The sequence below is a fragment of the Rhinolophus ferrumequinum genome, chromosome 13 (genome assembly GCF_004115265.2).
Source record: "Rhinolophus ferrumequinum isolate MPI-CBG mRhiFer1 chromosome 13, mRhiFer1_v1.p, whole genome shotgun sequence".
Classification (NCBI taxonomy): Eukaryota; Metazoa; Chordata; class Mammalia; order Chiroptera; family Rhinolophidae; genus Rhinolophus; species Rhinolophus ferrumequinum.
The window spans coordinates 4,898,360-4,914,477 of NC_046296.1; the positions used below are offsets into that span (position 1 = coordinate 4,898,360).

The following is a 16,118-nucleotide window of genomic DNA, read 5'->3' on the forward strand; positions in this document are numbered from 1 at the left end:
CGCGGCGGCAGAGGCGCACGCGCGTAGGCTCTCGCCGCATGACCGCCCTCCCCTCCCATCACTCCCTCTGGCGTCGCAGGCTGTATCACGCAAGGGCATCAGCCAATGAGGAGGCGGGAGTCACGGCCGGTTCGCCGCCACTAGCAGCTGTTGCGAGGCTGAAGCCAGAGTGGACTGTTCTCTTGGAGCTACTGGTCCGTCACTTCTCAGGTATCATCGAGAGTTCAGGTGAGACAGAGATGGTGTGAAGAAACCGGCCACCGGGTTCCGGTACTAATGGACACACCGCCGCTCAACATCCGGGCCGGGCAGGGGTGGGCGCCGCCCTGATGCCGGAGTCAGTGCAGCGGCGGCAGCTTTGGCGCATGCGCCCCGGGAAGCGTTGAAGTCGGGGCCCCTGAACTCTGCCCTCATCTGTCCCTGGTGGGTAGGGGGTGGGGGGCGGGCTCGGAGTGACGAGTATACTTTTGAGGAGGTAGCTGGGGTGCAGTTAGGGAGGAGGCCTCTTTGTTGTTTCGGCGGGTGCACGTAGGGGGATCGAGGAAATGGTTAGATAATTTGAGTACAAGGCCCTTGCCACCATTCTAGTTGAACTGGAAAACGGAAGAATCAGAGACTTGTGGTTTGAAGAAGGGAAAGTTATCAGAATCGCTAAAGCATCTCCGTTCTTCTTTCTGAATGCATTAGAACACCACCACCTGCCCTCAGAGCTGCCCTGTTAATCGCTCCTGCTCCCAGTTATCCCAACATTAAATTCTGAGCTCATACTGTAAAACTCCAGGGATAAATATCCGCTGTGTCCCTGGTTAGAACAGGTTCTGACTTGCAGGTCAGGGTTTACTATCCAGCTTTCTGCCTCATCCAGCTCCAAAAGTGAAGGTCACTATTTTAGTGACATTTTTCTTGGGAGGTAGGGATTGTAAAATTCTTTTTACTATATTTAAAAATACAGCTCCTTTAAATTTTTACAGCATTTGTGAGGAACTTACAGTTTGGTTCATTGAAGGTTAACATTTTCTTGACACAGAACCTGCTGTGTCCTAGGCACTGCTAGCTCTGGGAATACAAAGATGAAATCAAGTATGCGTTTCAACTGCTTTTCTTGTGAAGAAAAAGGAATCAGAAGTGAAGTTTGCAAGAAGACGGTTTCTCTTTAGTTCAACATTTATAGAGGTCTCTGTGGACCAGGCTATGTGTCAGAAGCTGGATGGATGAGTTCACAGTTTATTCAGATTTTTTTTAAAGTGTTTGGTTAGTGTTTGCAAATGTATTATAGTTAATTGAGAAGCAACAGTCTCCTGCTTTGTTAGGCAAATTATAAATCACATTTCTATGATAATAAGCCAGAAGTAAACATAAAATTGCCATCTGATTGTTGCTGGTGGAAAATAGAACATTTCTTTTAAATTAGGTAATTGACATAGGTCTCCCTTTCTAATCTCAATTAGATTCTGTTTTTAAACTATCTTACATAGAACACATTGATATTCTTTTTAATATTTAGAATTATATTGTCTTACATCAAAGTTAAGAACACTGAGTCAGTAAATCAATACCAATATCAATCTTTGTGGCCTCAGATTTTGTTAGGTAATGGGAGAACAGGAGTGGAAACTGAAGCTTAGGGAACACCAGGTTCCATTCTTTACATAAATTGTAATGGGCTCTCATAGGAGTTAAAAAGAAAATGAAAATCATTTAGGCAGAGGCCATGAAAAATGTGTCTTTTGCTCAACTCTGCTCTGTATTGAATCAAAATTTGATGTGTATTTGTGAAACCTCAATACAGTTCAGCTTGATCAGGGTTCACAGTCATTTCTGCTTTGCTTCCCTTTTCCTTTGGTAAAGAACAGCGATTGTAATCACCAGGTATAACTCCAACTACCCATTTCTCTCTGGTCCGGTGATGCTCTTAAAGACTTGACTTTGCTTTAGCAAAGTAAAACACGAACAAAATCAGGAGCACCTAAACTTTGCTCTAATTAGGTTTTTAGTGGTGTGACTATTTTGCATGGTGTAACCTATTGAAAGTTAAATTTTAAAACACTTAAATAAAAATTATTAAGACTAACATGAAAGCCCTTGGCTGTCAGCAGCATACTTTGTAGACTACAAATTATGCACTTGCTAGAGTTTTTGAAAGTAAGAGAGAAAATCTCACATACTGTTTGTACTTTTTTTCCTTTTTAAACCTTCTGCCCAGCAGCAAGGCTGAGCTGTACCATTTAGAAGAATGGAAGCTAATGCATCTGTCAACATGTTTTCAAAAGCCCTGGAGAATCAGTTGCTGCAAACAACTAAACTAGTGGAAGAACATCTGGATTCTGAAATTCAGAAACTGGATCAGATGGACGGGGATGAACTGGAACACCTCAAAGAAAAGAGACTCGAGGCGCTGAGGAAAGCTCAGCAGCAGAAACAAGTAACCTCTCTGCCCTGCTTTCTGAAATTGCTTTAACAGTATGCGCCTGACAACTTACATTGCACATGTGGCAATAGTTCATTTCAGTCCAATTTGTAAGGTTTTTTTGGCCTGAAAGTACCTATCGCTGTTAACAATTTGCCTGGAGAAAAAAATAGTTTTAAAGACACATTCAAAATTAGCCTGATTACTATATTAATCTCCAGTCAAGTAAAAGAAACCTGTGCCCAGGATCATTTTCTGAGCTCAGGTTAGTGTGGTTGAGGAGAGAGGGGAGTAAAAGAGCACTGAGAGCAATAGGAGTCGGTGGTTTCCCTTCTAGGTGGTATAATACCTTTCATAATTTAGCTGTCCTCAAAGCAAGCAAAATAAGAGCTGTAAGGCAACGTACGTGGAAGAAATTATTCCAGGCATTTCCAGTGTATCGTTGAATTATGTGGCTGGCTTATTCAAAAGAATGCAGGCTGGGTCACAAGGAAAGGTGACCACGGTACCATCCTCCTTGGCCTCTTAGAGTGTGAGTGGGGAAGGACTTGTAGACTGATGGGTTAAGTTCTGTAAATTGAATTAGGATTAAAAACGGAAATGGGTTCCATAGGTTTAAGTTAAATTGAAATACATTCTCACGCGCTCTGGTTCCTTTTCAGTTGGCTGAGACTAAAATCTTAGCTTTAACTTTTCTGAAGAAATCTTTTGTCTGTGCTGCTGTAGCATGTCTGATAATGTTTGTATCCTCACTGTTTAGAAAAATTGCTACAAAAGAAAATACTCTTTTTATAATGTGACGGAGTTCCATTTTAAGTTTTCTGAAATAGGGTGTGTATCTGGTTTTGAAACTGGGCTACTTTTCTTAATGTGACGCTAATAAGATTCTATTACAAACTCATTATTTCATGATCACAGTTAAGCACCCTACTGATTGTTAATGCTCAATTAAAAAAAGTTGTCATAACTAGGATATTTTTGTACAAAGTCCATATCCACCTGATTTGCAGTGAAGAACATTAATGTCTTAAATGAAGTTGTCAGCAGTTAAAAACAATAGTCTTGAGTATTTATAGCTAAAAACGAATTGAGGCGGGCAGCCTTTAGGGCTTTTTTGAAATACTGTACAAATCAGTTTTAAATGAATTTGTCATGGAGTACCTAGAGGGCCTTATTTTAGAGCTTTCATTGCATTTTAATAGATTTTTTTATTATTATTAAAACGTTTTCTGAGGAAGCAGGCAAGAAGCCTTAATGGTATTTTGGCTACTCTTTTTAAAAGAGTAGTATAGATTGTATAGTAATTTTGATTTTCTGATCTATGAGAGTATTGGGGAAATCAGTGTATGCAGTGACATAAGCACTTAATAGGCCTGTGTTAATCAATATTCATCAGTCATCCAAGCACCCTCCTTCTGTTATGGCAGCTAGAGACATACTGTTTCCCTGAAAATCAGACCTAGCCGGACCATCAGCTCTAATGCATCTTTTGGAGCAAAAATTGATATAAGACCCGGTACTTATATTATATCCGGTCTTATATAAGACCCGTTCTTATTTTACTATAAGACCGGATTTTATATTAATTTTTGGTCCAAAAAACGCATTAGAGCTGATAGTCCGGCTAAGTGTTATTTTTGGGGAAACACAGTAGGACTTAGGGAGCAGGAGGACAAGGTGAGAAATAGGAGGAGCCCTCCAGAGGCCTTGGGTGATAGCTAGTGAGAACCAGGTGCTGCCCAGCTGCCAGGCATCAGGTAGGCTCCGGCCGTGATCTGTGACCTGTGCCCATCCTGCCTGATCCCATCTGCATGTATCTGTGGAGCATGTGCTCTGTGGAGGGAACTGTAGAACAGCACCAGGTGTGCAGAGTGACATGGGAGAGATGCCACAAGATGGTACAGGTTCCCGGTGGGCTGGCCTCCCTCTGAGGCAGGTTCAGGTCTTCAGCCTGTTGGTTAAACACATCAGAATAAATAATGAAAAATAACAGTTTCTTAAAAAACAAACACTTCTATTTAAGGGCACATGTCATTGCCGAGTCAAGAAAGGAATCATGAAATGTCCCGTGGTTAAGGAACTGTATTTGAGAGTTTAAACTATGGGAGCTTTGCCAAAGAAATGTCACATGAGGTGAAGATACCGGAGCCTTCTGTGAGTGTTAGCTGAGTGTGAGCCGATGTGAAATGGATAGCAAACTATTACTGCGTGAGGGCTGTGTTCAGATATAAGAAGACAGGAGATGGCACTGGCCCCTTTCCAGCTGGACCACTTCTTGAGGGTTGCATTCAGATGTCTGCCACATTTTAAAAGGACATGGAGGAATTAGACGGTTGAGAGGACAATCAGAAGAATAAGAAGTCTAGATAATTGTTTCTTACAAGAAACAGTCAAAAGGAAATGGAAATTTCAGTGTGCAGAAGGGAGGACATAGGGGAGAAACAATGTTTGGAAGGCTAACGTGTGAAAGAGAGATTGGAACTTTGCTCCCTAATCTTAGATCCAAGCTGGGGTCCACAGACCAGAGTTATACATATATGGCACTTCGGTGTGAGAAGACTTTTCTGAAAATTACAGAGTACATATACAGATGCATTTTAAGCACATGCCAGATACTTTATGGTTTTTTTCATGTTGATTGTCTTATTTTCACAACTACTCAATGATATCATTGCTTCTTGATCTCCACTTTACAAATGAGGAAACTGAGACTCAGAAAGATTATGAGAGTCCATAGCCTCATAAGTGGTAGAACAATTAATTATTCAAGCCCATGCCTTCTGCCTGAAAGTCCAGTGTTCATTTTTATTAAAACCAGCTGCCTGAAAAAAGAAACAAGCTTCCAGTTGAGGTGATAAGCATCCCGCCACAGGGCAGTTTCAAGAGGCTCAAAGGTCTGTTAGGCATGATTGATAAGGGTTGATACATTGGTTTGGGAAGTTGAATTAGATGACTTGTGAGATCCTTACTGTTTCTGGCCACCATGTGAGTGGACAACTTTTGCTTCCTGGGATACTGCCCATTGGTGGCCAGTATAGGAGAGGTTCCTGCCTCTCCGAGGTCGTCAAGAACAAATAGGGCCCTGGAGCTTCAGAGCTACAGTAACCCCTCCATCAGCCCCACCCCCACCCGCACAGGCTGACTGGCTTTATCTCATGAGCATTATTTTGAAAAGCTTTGTAGTAACTTAGACCAAGTGCTTCTAATTTTAATAGTTTGCATGCAAACAAATGGATGTTTACATTCTAAGTCTCTTGACTCTTAAGTTTTTATTTTCTAAGTTCTAAGAAAACATCATATGTTTTAAGTTGGTAAGACAGATAATTGTGTTAAATACGAGCCATTCTATGGAGATAGTGACTGCAGACCATGTTTGCATTGACTCTAGAAACAGGAAAGGAAATCACTAAAAGGAATTTATTTCTCTGCAAGGTAAAATCGACTTCATTACAAAATATTGGGGTGATTCGGACACAAACTGTAAAGTGGTACTGAAAGAGATATTGGAAATGTGTAATATTTCCCTTTTCTTCAAATTAGGAATGGCTTTCGAAAGGACATGGGGAATACAGAGAAATCCCTAGTGAGAGGGACTTTTTTCAAGAAGTCAAGGAGAGTAAAAAAGTGGTGTGCCATTTCTACAGAGACTCCACATTGAGGTAACTTTGTTTCCTTCAGTGACTTTTTTAAACATGGTGAGATCTGAATAGAGAGATACACTGATTTCATAGAGAAACTAAGAAAAATGAACTATTTCTTTTTTTCTTTTTAATGTGGTGACAATTGTTAGTGAAATTACATAGATTTCAGGTGTACAATTCTGTATTACATCATCTATAAATCCCATTGTGTGTTCACCACCCAGAGTCAGTTCTCTTTCCATCACCATATATTTGGAACTACGTCTTAAGTTGTTGCTTTGTACTAGAAATCTACACATTAAAGTTAGGTCATTTTTATTTTAAAGATTAACTTAAAAACCAGTGACATACAAAAGTATAAATGAACATTACTGAAAACCGAGACTAATTCCATAGAAGTGGCTATTTTCTGAATTATATTTTCACTAACTTGAAAAACAACGTAGAAGTGTACACTTGAGTATTTTATCAATGGAACAAGAATTATTTATACTTTTTTCCCCCACTATAATGATGTAGCCATGAGGAGATAATGATTTGGCCAGGCTTTTCCCCAGAAGTTGGAACTGCCAGGCTTGGCTGGAAGGAGAAGAAAGCGGTTTCTCTTAAACCAGCCCAGGTCTGCAAACCTCTCTACAGAGGCAGATCCCTTGTAAAATAAAACACCCCCAGGAGAAGTTGTACCTTAAACCAAAGGACTCAAGTCGTTCTTTTTTGGAGCCCAAGATTTGATTAGTTGCCAACATTTAAAAACTGAGCAAGATTTCATTTTCTGAAAATTTAGATTTCAGAATTAAAAGTCAGCAAACTTGGTAATAATAGACCTAGAATTCCATATGAAGGCAGTTGCTGATGCTGAGTAGAGCTGCCGCTCTTAGATGGTCACACATCCCAGTGTGGAGTCTCCATCAGTCACTGTCATCTCAGCCATGCCCTCTTCCTTTCATAGTCTGCCTGGCCCTGTCTTAGTCTCACCACCCAACAACTTGGCTATTAACACCTTTCATGGATTGATTGGCTGAGACTCACTGACTAAGAAAATAAAAATGAAAGAAAATATTGAAAAGATAGAATCATGGGGGAAGGGATTAGAAAGGTAAAGAAACCCTCTGCCTTTGCGGTACACTGTCATCTCCCATTGGCACACCACCTCTGACATATATGAAGAGGTGATATTATTTGTTCACTTGTTTATTAGATGTCTTCGCCCATTAGATTGTTTTATGAAGGCAGGAAGTTTGCGTGTATTATGGCCCACTGTGCTCCGGGTTCCTAGCTCTAGAGTGGCAATGGCTGACACGTAGTAGGTGCTCAGTAAATATATTTGATGGATGTATAAACAGTACAGCACCAGGAGTGCTAACCTCCAAACAAAACTGAAAAAGTCAAAATTTACATAATCAGTTAATTTATATATACAGAGGGTGCCAAAAGAATGTATACACATTTTGAGGAAGGAAAAAACTATTAAAATAGTAATACTCAATATATACCGATAACAAAAGATGAATACAAGTCACGTTGGACTTCTGCAATTACAAGAGGTGCTCAAAGTGGTTACCATCAGTGTCTAGACACTGCTGATTACAGCGATCTACTACTTCAGCAACGTTGACCAAAGTGTCCACTTGTATACACTTTTTTGGCACCCCCTATACATATGTGAACGTTGCCAGCACATAATAGGCTGCATACTTTCATATATAAAATCCTAGGACATTTCTAGTGACCCATTGAGGTAAGTAGGTATAATTCCTATGCTTCATATATAGAGACCAAGACTTGGAGAGATTAAGTGACTCACGTAATGTCAGTTACTGTATAAGAGGTTTCAAACCTAATGTTATTTTAACTACACCATGACTGCTACTTCTGTATTTTAAAAAATGGATTGACAAGTGGTATATAGCCTTATTTAAAATAGGTTCTGTATTACTCCAGTAAGACCATGGAGTTGACTTATGTACAAATGTTTAAGAACATATTTCTCATATAACAGTTATCATTTGTTTTGAGCTTCATTCAAACACCATTGAACAATTTATTCTACAATTTTTACTGAAATCTCATTGCTGCACTACGTAGGTGATATATGAAAAGATATATGCAGAGGGAAAGTGATGAGGCATTAAGGATACAGGAAACTCGCTGGGCCCAAACCTCACTCAAGAAAAACTACAAGTGCCCCAAAAGCCTAGTAGAAACAACTCTGAAACATCTGGTGCCTTAGTCATCCCGAGTTGTGGTTCTCAACTTTACTGGGCCTGAGAATCACCTGTGTGTCTCCCTGCTCCACTCCCAAGGAGTTGGAATTCCTCTGTATATTTTAAAAGTTGGTTGTAATGAACATCGACAGTTAAGAACTACTGCTCAAAAAGATTATTGCAGTAGTCTGTTTCAGAAACATTAGAGGATTGACCAGTTTAAAATACATTTTACTTTAAAGGAAATGTCACTTCCATTGTCTTCTTTGATTGAAGGTGGCTTAATGAAAGTTGCCTCTGGTACTTTTCATTTCTTTGGAACCACAGGGACTATATTTACAGTCTTAACCTTAATATGCTTCTCAGTGACGGAGTCGTACAGCTAGAGGAGTTCCTTCTCAGCAACCCCATTCGTTAGTCTTTCCTAATGACTTCCAAACCTGGCTCCATATGTACATTTCTAATTCTGAGAAGTCTCTTCTGAGTTCTGTCACGTCACCCTTCAAGCTGTCTGTATGAGATACCAGGAAACATACATAAGAGCAATGACAATAAACTTTTGTTCTTCCTATAAACGTGGCAATTTTGTGAACCACCTACAACTTAAGCACATACCAGGTGTGCCAAAAAAAATGTATACAAGTGGACACTTTGGTCATCGTTGCTCAAGCAGTAATTTGCTATAATCAGAAGTATCTGGACGCTGATGGGAACCACTTTGAGCACCTCTTGTAATTACAGAAGTCGAACGATGACTTATATTCATTTTTTGTTATCAGTATATATTAAGTATTACAATTTTAATAGTTTTTTCCTTTCTTAAAATGTGTATACATTTTTTTGGCACCCTCTGTATTGAATGTTTTGTTTTTTTATAAATATCATTAGAGCGAATCTGACTTTCTACAATATTAAATTGCCTTTCTACCTCTCATAATCAGGCAGCTAACCTATGAAATGGGAACGAGGCCATCTGACTCCAGCACAGATTGGCTGCCGGATCATGATACCCAGACCAACAAAGCATAAAATTAGATGTACCTTCATGATATTTATTTTTTAAAAGAAATCTGTTGTTTTAACTTTTGATATTCTACATGTTATTTACAGGTGTAAAATACTAGATAAACACTTGGTGATACTGTCCAAGAAACATCTTGAAACCAAGTTTTTGAAGCTGAATGTGGAAAAAGCACCTTTCCTTTGTGAGAGACTGCGTATCAAAGTCATTCCCACACTAGCACTGGTAAAAGATGGAAAAACACAAGATTATGTTGTCGGATTCACTGACTTAGGAAATACCGATGACTTCACCACAGAAACTTTAGAATGGAGGCTCGGTTGTTCTGATATTATTAATTACAGGTAACTTTTAACCAAACAATAAATGTATTTTAATTCACATTCAGTTGATATATTTAGAGAGGAGTTTTTAATGTTAGCATTTATTTTAATGGAACTAAGATTTTTTTTGGCTGAGATGTAGAAAACTTTCACAAAGGAAAAGCATATTTTTTAAAATGTAGATTATTAGTGTGGCCTCACATTAAAATCAGTTATAAATAAAGTCTTGGAGTACACCTAGCTATAAAAGTTTTCAACCTAACAGATCCAGTCCAATTCTAATGCCGCAGTCATCTGCAAATGCAAAATGACACAATTGATTCTCGCCTGACTTGAACCAAATTATTCAAATTGATAACGACATTAGATCTTTAATATAGATATTCCTATCTCACTTGTGGAAACTGATCAGATATATAGAATCTCATTTCTATGCTCAGCTTAAGTTACTTTTATGGGGAATACTCTCAGTTTGAAAACAATCTAAAAGCCAACTTCCAGTTTTCATTCATCTCTTTGTCCACTTCTCCAGACAAATAATTTATCTAATTCCACAGATTAGAACATATCATCTTGTCTTTTGTGCTTGATCTTGATTTGCAAGAATAACAGGTAAAACTGTGCAGTTATCATTGCATAGTTATAGTGCCTTTCAATAAATAGAGTTCTCTCATCTTTTCACTCCCCCTCCCCCTTTTTCTCGGAATCTCTCCTACATATGCCTGAGTCATTCCTACATCGTTGAAGTTGATTTTGGAGTTTTAGGTGTTGTTTTCTGAATATTAAATAAAATGCTAGTATTTATTTTGAAATTATTTCAAATTTTAAACAAGTTGGAAAACAGTACAAAGAATGCTCGTATACCCTTCACCTGTATTCCCCAATTTTAAACATTTAATATTTGTTTTAATCATTCTTTTTCTAGAAACTCGCTTTTTTCTTTTTCAGGACCATTTGAATGGAGGTTGTAGATGTATTGTACCTTTACTCCTAAATATTTTTGAGTGTATTTTCTAATAACAAAGATATTTTCTTATATAACCACAGTACAATTATTTAAACAGGAAGTACGTAATTTATAGACCTTATTCAAATTCTGTCCTTGTCCCAATGATGTCCTCCATATCAAAAAAAAAAATATGTTGTATGTAGTTAGTATGTGTTTTAGTTTCCGTTAACCTGTGACAACTTGTTACCCTGCTTTTGTTTTTCAATACTGTGACACTGTTGAAGCATACAAGCTACTTATTTTATAGAACATCCCCAATTTTGTTTTGTGTAATGTTTCAAGAGTAGATTCAGATTATGCATTTTTTCACAGGTGTATTGTGGAAGTGATATATTCTTCCTTCAGTGCACCATATCAGGAGGCATATAATGGTTTGTCTCATTTCTGGTCGTTATAACTAAGCAATGGTTAACCAGTTATCTACCAGGCCAAATGGTGATTTAAGGAAGAACTTTTCCATATCTCACATTAACTTACCTTTTTATTTATTTATATTAGAATCAGCTATCGATTATTTTACTCAATGGGTTGTAGCCCTGCTAATATTATTTACTTGGGAGCTCAGATTGCCCCAGGTTTGGCCAATGAGAGCCGCTTTCATGCTGGCTTCTATGTCCTTTGTACATGTCCCCATAATTGTCTGAACATGTTTCTGGTACAAATAAGATGTTTTAGGGGTACTCATGTTGTACTCTCCCTAGCATTGGCTTTTTCTCCAAGGAACCACGGTTTCTTTCAGTGGCAGATAATATTTCAAAACCAAGATCTAGGTACTAGGAATATTCCCAGATATTTTTGAAAGATGAAATTGTCTTACTTATTTCTCGAGCATCATTGAAAAGAGTTTCATACTAATTCTGGGTTGATGATAATGAATTCCATGAATTTTGATGATATCTGTAGAAATCTAAATATTAAAAGATGTTAAACAGGATCAAACCAGTCACAACAAGCTATTAGAAATAGAGCACCATTTTCCTGTCATTCTCACAATAAAAAGAATCTAATCTAGGTACAGGTTCAGCATATCCAAAACACCTGGGAAAACAACCTTTGATTTCCTTCTATGCTTTTCAGTCAGAAATTCCGTTGGTGTGTCCTGTGAAATGTTCGTCAGTAATTAATGATAAAAAAAAAACCACATCGATCTAAAACATTTAGTTGTACAAAATAAGGTTACTACTATTAACCATCGGTATGAATAATGTACCTCTTCCTTGACACCAACATTTTTAAGAAAATTTTACTCAATTCCATATGTTACAGTGAGGAAGAAAAAAGGTAGATTTTTGTGCAGTTTAGTATGTCAACTACTACCTTATAAAGGATAAATGCATTTCATATTTGCTTTATTTTTAGTGGAAGTTTAATGGAGCCACCATTTCAGAGCCAAAAGAAACTTGGAACAAACTTCACAAAGCTGGAAAAGAAAACGATCCGAGGCAAGAAATATGATTCGGACTCTGATGATGATTAGAGATCAGTTATAATTCTTTGTAAATTGTCTTTTTATTTCTGCTCACTTTAGAATTAGATCTGTTTTCTAAATTCTATTGATTTCGATCCATTGGTCATCTAATGGTCCAACTCTAGGGTTTTATACACTTGCATCACACTGAAAGACATCTTTACTATTTTCTGTGAGGAGCTAATATTTAAGTTGAGGGAAACTTCTGAGTTCTTAAATTTTGGGGAAAGGGTCTGGATTCTATTTTTGTGATTGATTTTATCACAATATGATTTTTGCATCTTTATACCATTCACAGTTGTGTTCTTAATCTACTGGATTGGACATAGAAATTCAGAAAACCATTCCAGGACTAATTCTCACACATTATTTACTTTATACAACCTGTCAAGTGACATTTACTGGTGTAACAGACTGCACTTGTAAATGAATTATAAAAACACTTCACTTCTGGAATATATTTAAATAACTATTAAAGAACTGCTTATTCTGTATGCTGCACATTGATGTTGAATCAACTGATGGCATAAAAAAGCTTTTTCAGGATGTGAACAAATTGCTTTATTTAAAGGGTCCTGTTGCTTGTATTTTAAGACACGCATTAAAAAAAGTCAGGAAGCACTTTTGTACTGGCAGCATAAGGGGATCTATAGACTCAGTGAAATAACCATAACTGGTAAATATTATTTTTAAAATAACTTAAAGTCTCTGGAAATTGTCATAAGAGCATACAGCAAACAAAAACATTTGTTCAAGAAAGTGCTATATCTTGGTAAGAATGGTGAGTCTCCGTGGTATTTGAGCCATGACTCTGCATCCTCCCTCCCCGCCAGCTCCCAACCTCAGCCTACAATTTCTCCCTGGGAGGAGCAGACTGCTCGCACTTCTCTTCCACCCAGTCCTTGTAGCACAGAACCTCTACCCCAGGAATGGCAGACAGACCACAAATACTGTTTCCTGATGACTGTTGTCCCAGCTTATTCTTAACCCCATTAAGATGAACAATTGACTTACTCATAAGCTGGCTATATAGTGATTAGGATGGAGTCTCCATGCAAAGACAGGCAAGCAGAGAAGACCAGGGGCTCCCGCCACTGCTCTACTATCCCCACCCCCGTCTACAGGGGAATAGCACAGAGGTTCTGCCCAGTGGGAGAAGCAAGCTCTCAGAACAGCTTTCACCACATTTCCTAAGGGGACTGGCTATTTAGAACAGAGCATTAACAAGCCCTGGGAGAGAGGGGAGGATGAGTCTCTAGAGCTACTCTATTATCTAAAACATCCAGTTTTCAACAAAAGTTGTAAGACCTGCAAAGAAACAGGAAACTGACCCATTCACAAGGGGGGAAAGAAGCAATCAAAAGAAACTACCTTTGAGTGAACCCAGATGTTGGAAGCTGACAAAAACTTCAAAGCAGCTATTATAAATAATCTTTTTTAAAACTAAAACCATGCTGGAGGTAAAGAAAGGCATAATATTCCATCAAATAGAGAATGTTAATAAATAGAAATTATTTTAAAAGAACCAAGTGGAAATCTTTGGACTTGGGAAGTACAATAACTGTAATGAAAAATTCATTAGAAGGACAAAACAGATTTGAGCTTGGAGTGGAAGGAATCAGCAAATGTCGAGATCAGTCAATACAGATATTGCAATTTGAAGAACGGGAAAAAAATGAAGAGAAATAGTTTCAGAGAAATGTGGAACATCATATGTATAACGGGAGTGCTAAAAGGTGAGGAAAAAGAAAATGAGCAGGAAAATTATTAGGCGAATAATACCTAAAAATCCAAATTCGATGAAACAACATTAATCAAAGAGGATCAGCAAATTCTTATAGTAGAATGAACCACATCCAGACATGTCAGAATAAAAATGCTGAAAGGAAAATCTTGAAAACAAAGGGAAAACCACTCATGATGTATAAGAAAACCCCATTGAGATTAATAGTTGACATCAGAAACAGTGGAAGCCTGAAGGCAGTGAGATACATGCAAAGTGCTGAAAGGAAAAAACTGTCAACTAAGAAATCTTATTTCTAGCAAAATTCGCAGAAATGAAGCCAAAATGAGGACATTCTCAAATTTCAATAATTCAGTTTTAGGAAACTCACAAGAAATGCTAAAGGAAGTTATTCAAGTTGAAAGGAAGTGAGACCACACAGTATAATAGTCCTGATAAGTTCCGCGGCCCCCAGTGGACACCTGAAACCATGCATAGTACCAAATGGTTTGTTTATATACAGAAGGTGCCCAAAAAATGTATACACATTTTAAGAAAGGAAAAAGCTGTATTAAAATTGTAATACTCAATATATATCAATAACAAAAGATGAATACAAGTCATGTGTGTACATCGTTTTGGCACGCCTAGTATATACATATGGGTGAATGGCTATATATACGTATGTATGTATGTATGGATGGATATATTTCTGTTCATATTTTCCACCCATAAATTTAAATGCCTTTTCCATCCTAAGTAAGCACCATGCACTGTGCATAACCTTTGCAGTTTGAGGAGCAACAGCAAAACCAGCATGAATTTCTTTTTTGTTCTTAATTTCAATGGTAGAAGATTTGTCTTACTGTAGATGTTCACAACCTCAGCGTACAGATGTTTTGTTTCCTTATTAAGTTGAAAACGTTCACCTTTTCACTTCAAAGAAGCAGTTCACTGCTTCTCTTTGACACATACAAATTGCCACTATCACTACTCATGTACTTTGGGGTCATTATTAAGTAAAAGAAGGGTTACTTGAACACAAGCCCTGTGATACCGTGACAGTCTGTGTAATAACCAAGACAGCTACTAAGTGACTAACGGGTGGGGACTACCTACAGCGTGGAGACACGAATAAATTTAACAAAGGAAATACGTGTACACTGAAAACTACACAACATCACTGACGTAAATAAGACCAAAAAAATTGAAATACATCTCATGTTCATGAATTGGAACATAAAATATTTTAAAATGTCATTATAATTAAAAGCAATCTGCAGCCTCAATGCAATCCTTATCAAAATGCCAGTGGCCTTTTTGCAAACATGGAAAAGCCGATCCTCTAATTCATATGGAATTACAACTCAACAGAAAGACAAACAACCCAATTTAAAAATGGGTAAAGGACTTGAAAAGATGATTTTTCAAAGATCCGCAAATAGCCAACAAGCACCTGAAAGATGCTCAACATGACTAGTCATCAGGGAAATGCACATCAAAACCGCAATGAGATACCACTTCACTAGAATGACTATCATTGTAAAAGAAAAGAATAAGAGTGTGGTTGTGGATTGGAACCCCTGGACATCTATAATGAAATGTAAAATGGTGCAGCTGCAGTGGTAACAATTCGGTGGTTGCTCAGAGTTAAATGTGGAATTACCATATGATCCAGCAATTGAATTCCTAGGTATATCCCCCAAAATAATTGAAAAGAGCTACTCAAATAAATGTGTGTACGTGCATGTTAATAGCAGTATTCATAAGAGCAAAGAAGTGAAAAAAACCCAAATGTCCATCATCAGATGAATGGATAACAAATTGTGATATATGCATATAATGCAATATTCAGCCACAAAAAAAGAAGAGTGCTAATACATGCTACAACATGGATGGACTTCAGAAGCATTCCAAGTGAAAGAAGTGTCTAGAATAGGTAAATCCATAGAGTAGATTGGTGGTTGCAAGGGGTTGGGGGAAGAGTGTGTAGTAACTGCTTAATGGGTACGGGGTTTCCTTTTAGAGTGTTGGGAATGTTATGAAACTAGGTAGAGGTGTTGGTTGTGCAACATTTTGAATGTTCATGTACTTTATGTCACTGAATTGTATATTTTAAAATGGTTAAATTTATGTAATGTGAATTTCACCTCAATTAAAAAAAAACCTAAATTCAAATTGTGAACAGAATAGTGTGTAATCATGTGCTCTGACAGTATGGATGCAATATACTTTTTAAAATAAAGAGAGGACAGAGAATATAATGAATAAATTCACTAATTTCCTTATAGGTGGGCATTAGTTCAAATGAGATGCTTGGGT

General features: G+C 37.7%; 1 protein-coding gene across 2 annotated transcripts; it reads left to right on the top strand.

Annotated features, from left to right (window-relative positions):
• Positions 1-70: 70 nt before the first annotated feature.
• TXNDC9 (thioredoxin domain containing 9) lies at positions 71-16,057 on the top strand. Of its 2 annotated transcripts, none has more exons than XM_033124965.1 (5): positions 71-228; positions 2,207-2,422; positions 5,948-6,066; positions 9,363-9,617; positions 11,965-16,057. In XM_033124965.1, exons 2-5 carry the CDS (start codon positions 2,234-2,236, stop codon positions 12,080-12,082), a joined length of 681 nt encoding a protein of 226 aa, XP_032980856.1. In that variant the 5' UTR covers positions 71-228; positions 2,207-2,233; the 3' UTR covers positions 12,083-16,057. The 2 variants fall into 2 exon arrangements, with proteins under 2 accessions (XP_032980856.1, XP_032980857.1); XM_033124966.1 differs by having other exon boundaries at positions 88-228; positions 2,204-2,422.
• Positions 16,058-16,118: the final 61 nt, after the last annotated feature.

Excerpts from the sequence above, each read along its gene's own strand:
- TXNDC9 (XM_033124965.1), top strand. The coding sequence starts at position 2,234 with ATGGAAGCTAATGCATCTGTCAACATGTTTTCAAAAGCCCTGGAGAAT. Across the intron at positions 2,423-5,947 it reads AAGCTCAGCAGCAGAAACAA|GAATGGCTTTCGAAAGGACA; the intron begins GTAACCTCTCTG and ends TCTTCAAATTAG. Across the intron at positions 9,618-11,964 it reads TCTGATATTATTAATTACAG|TGGAAGTTTAATGGAGCCAC; the intron begins GTAACTTTTAAC and ends CTTTATTTTTAG.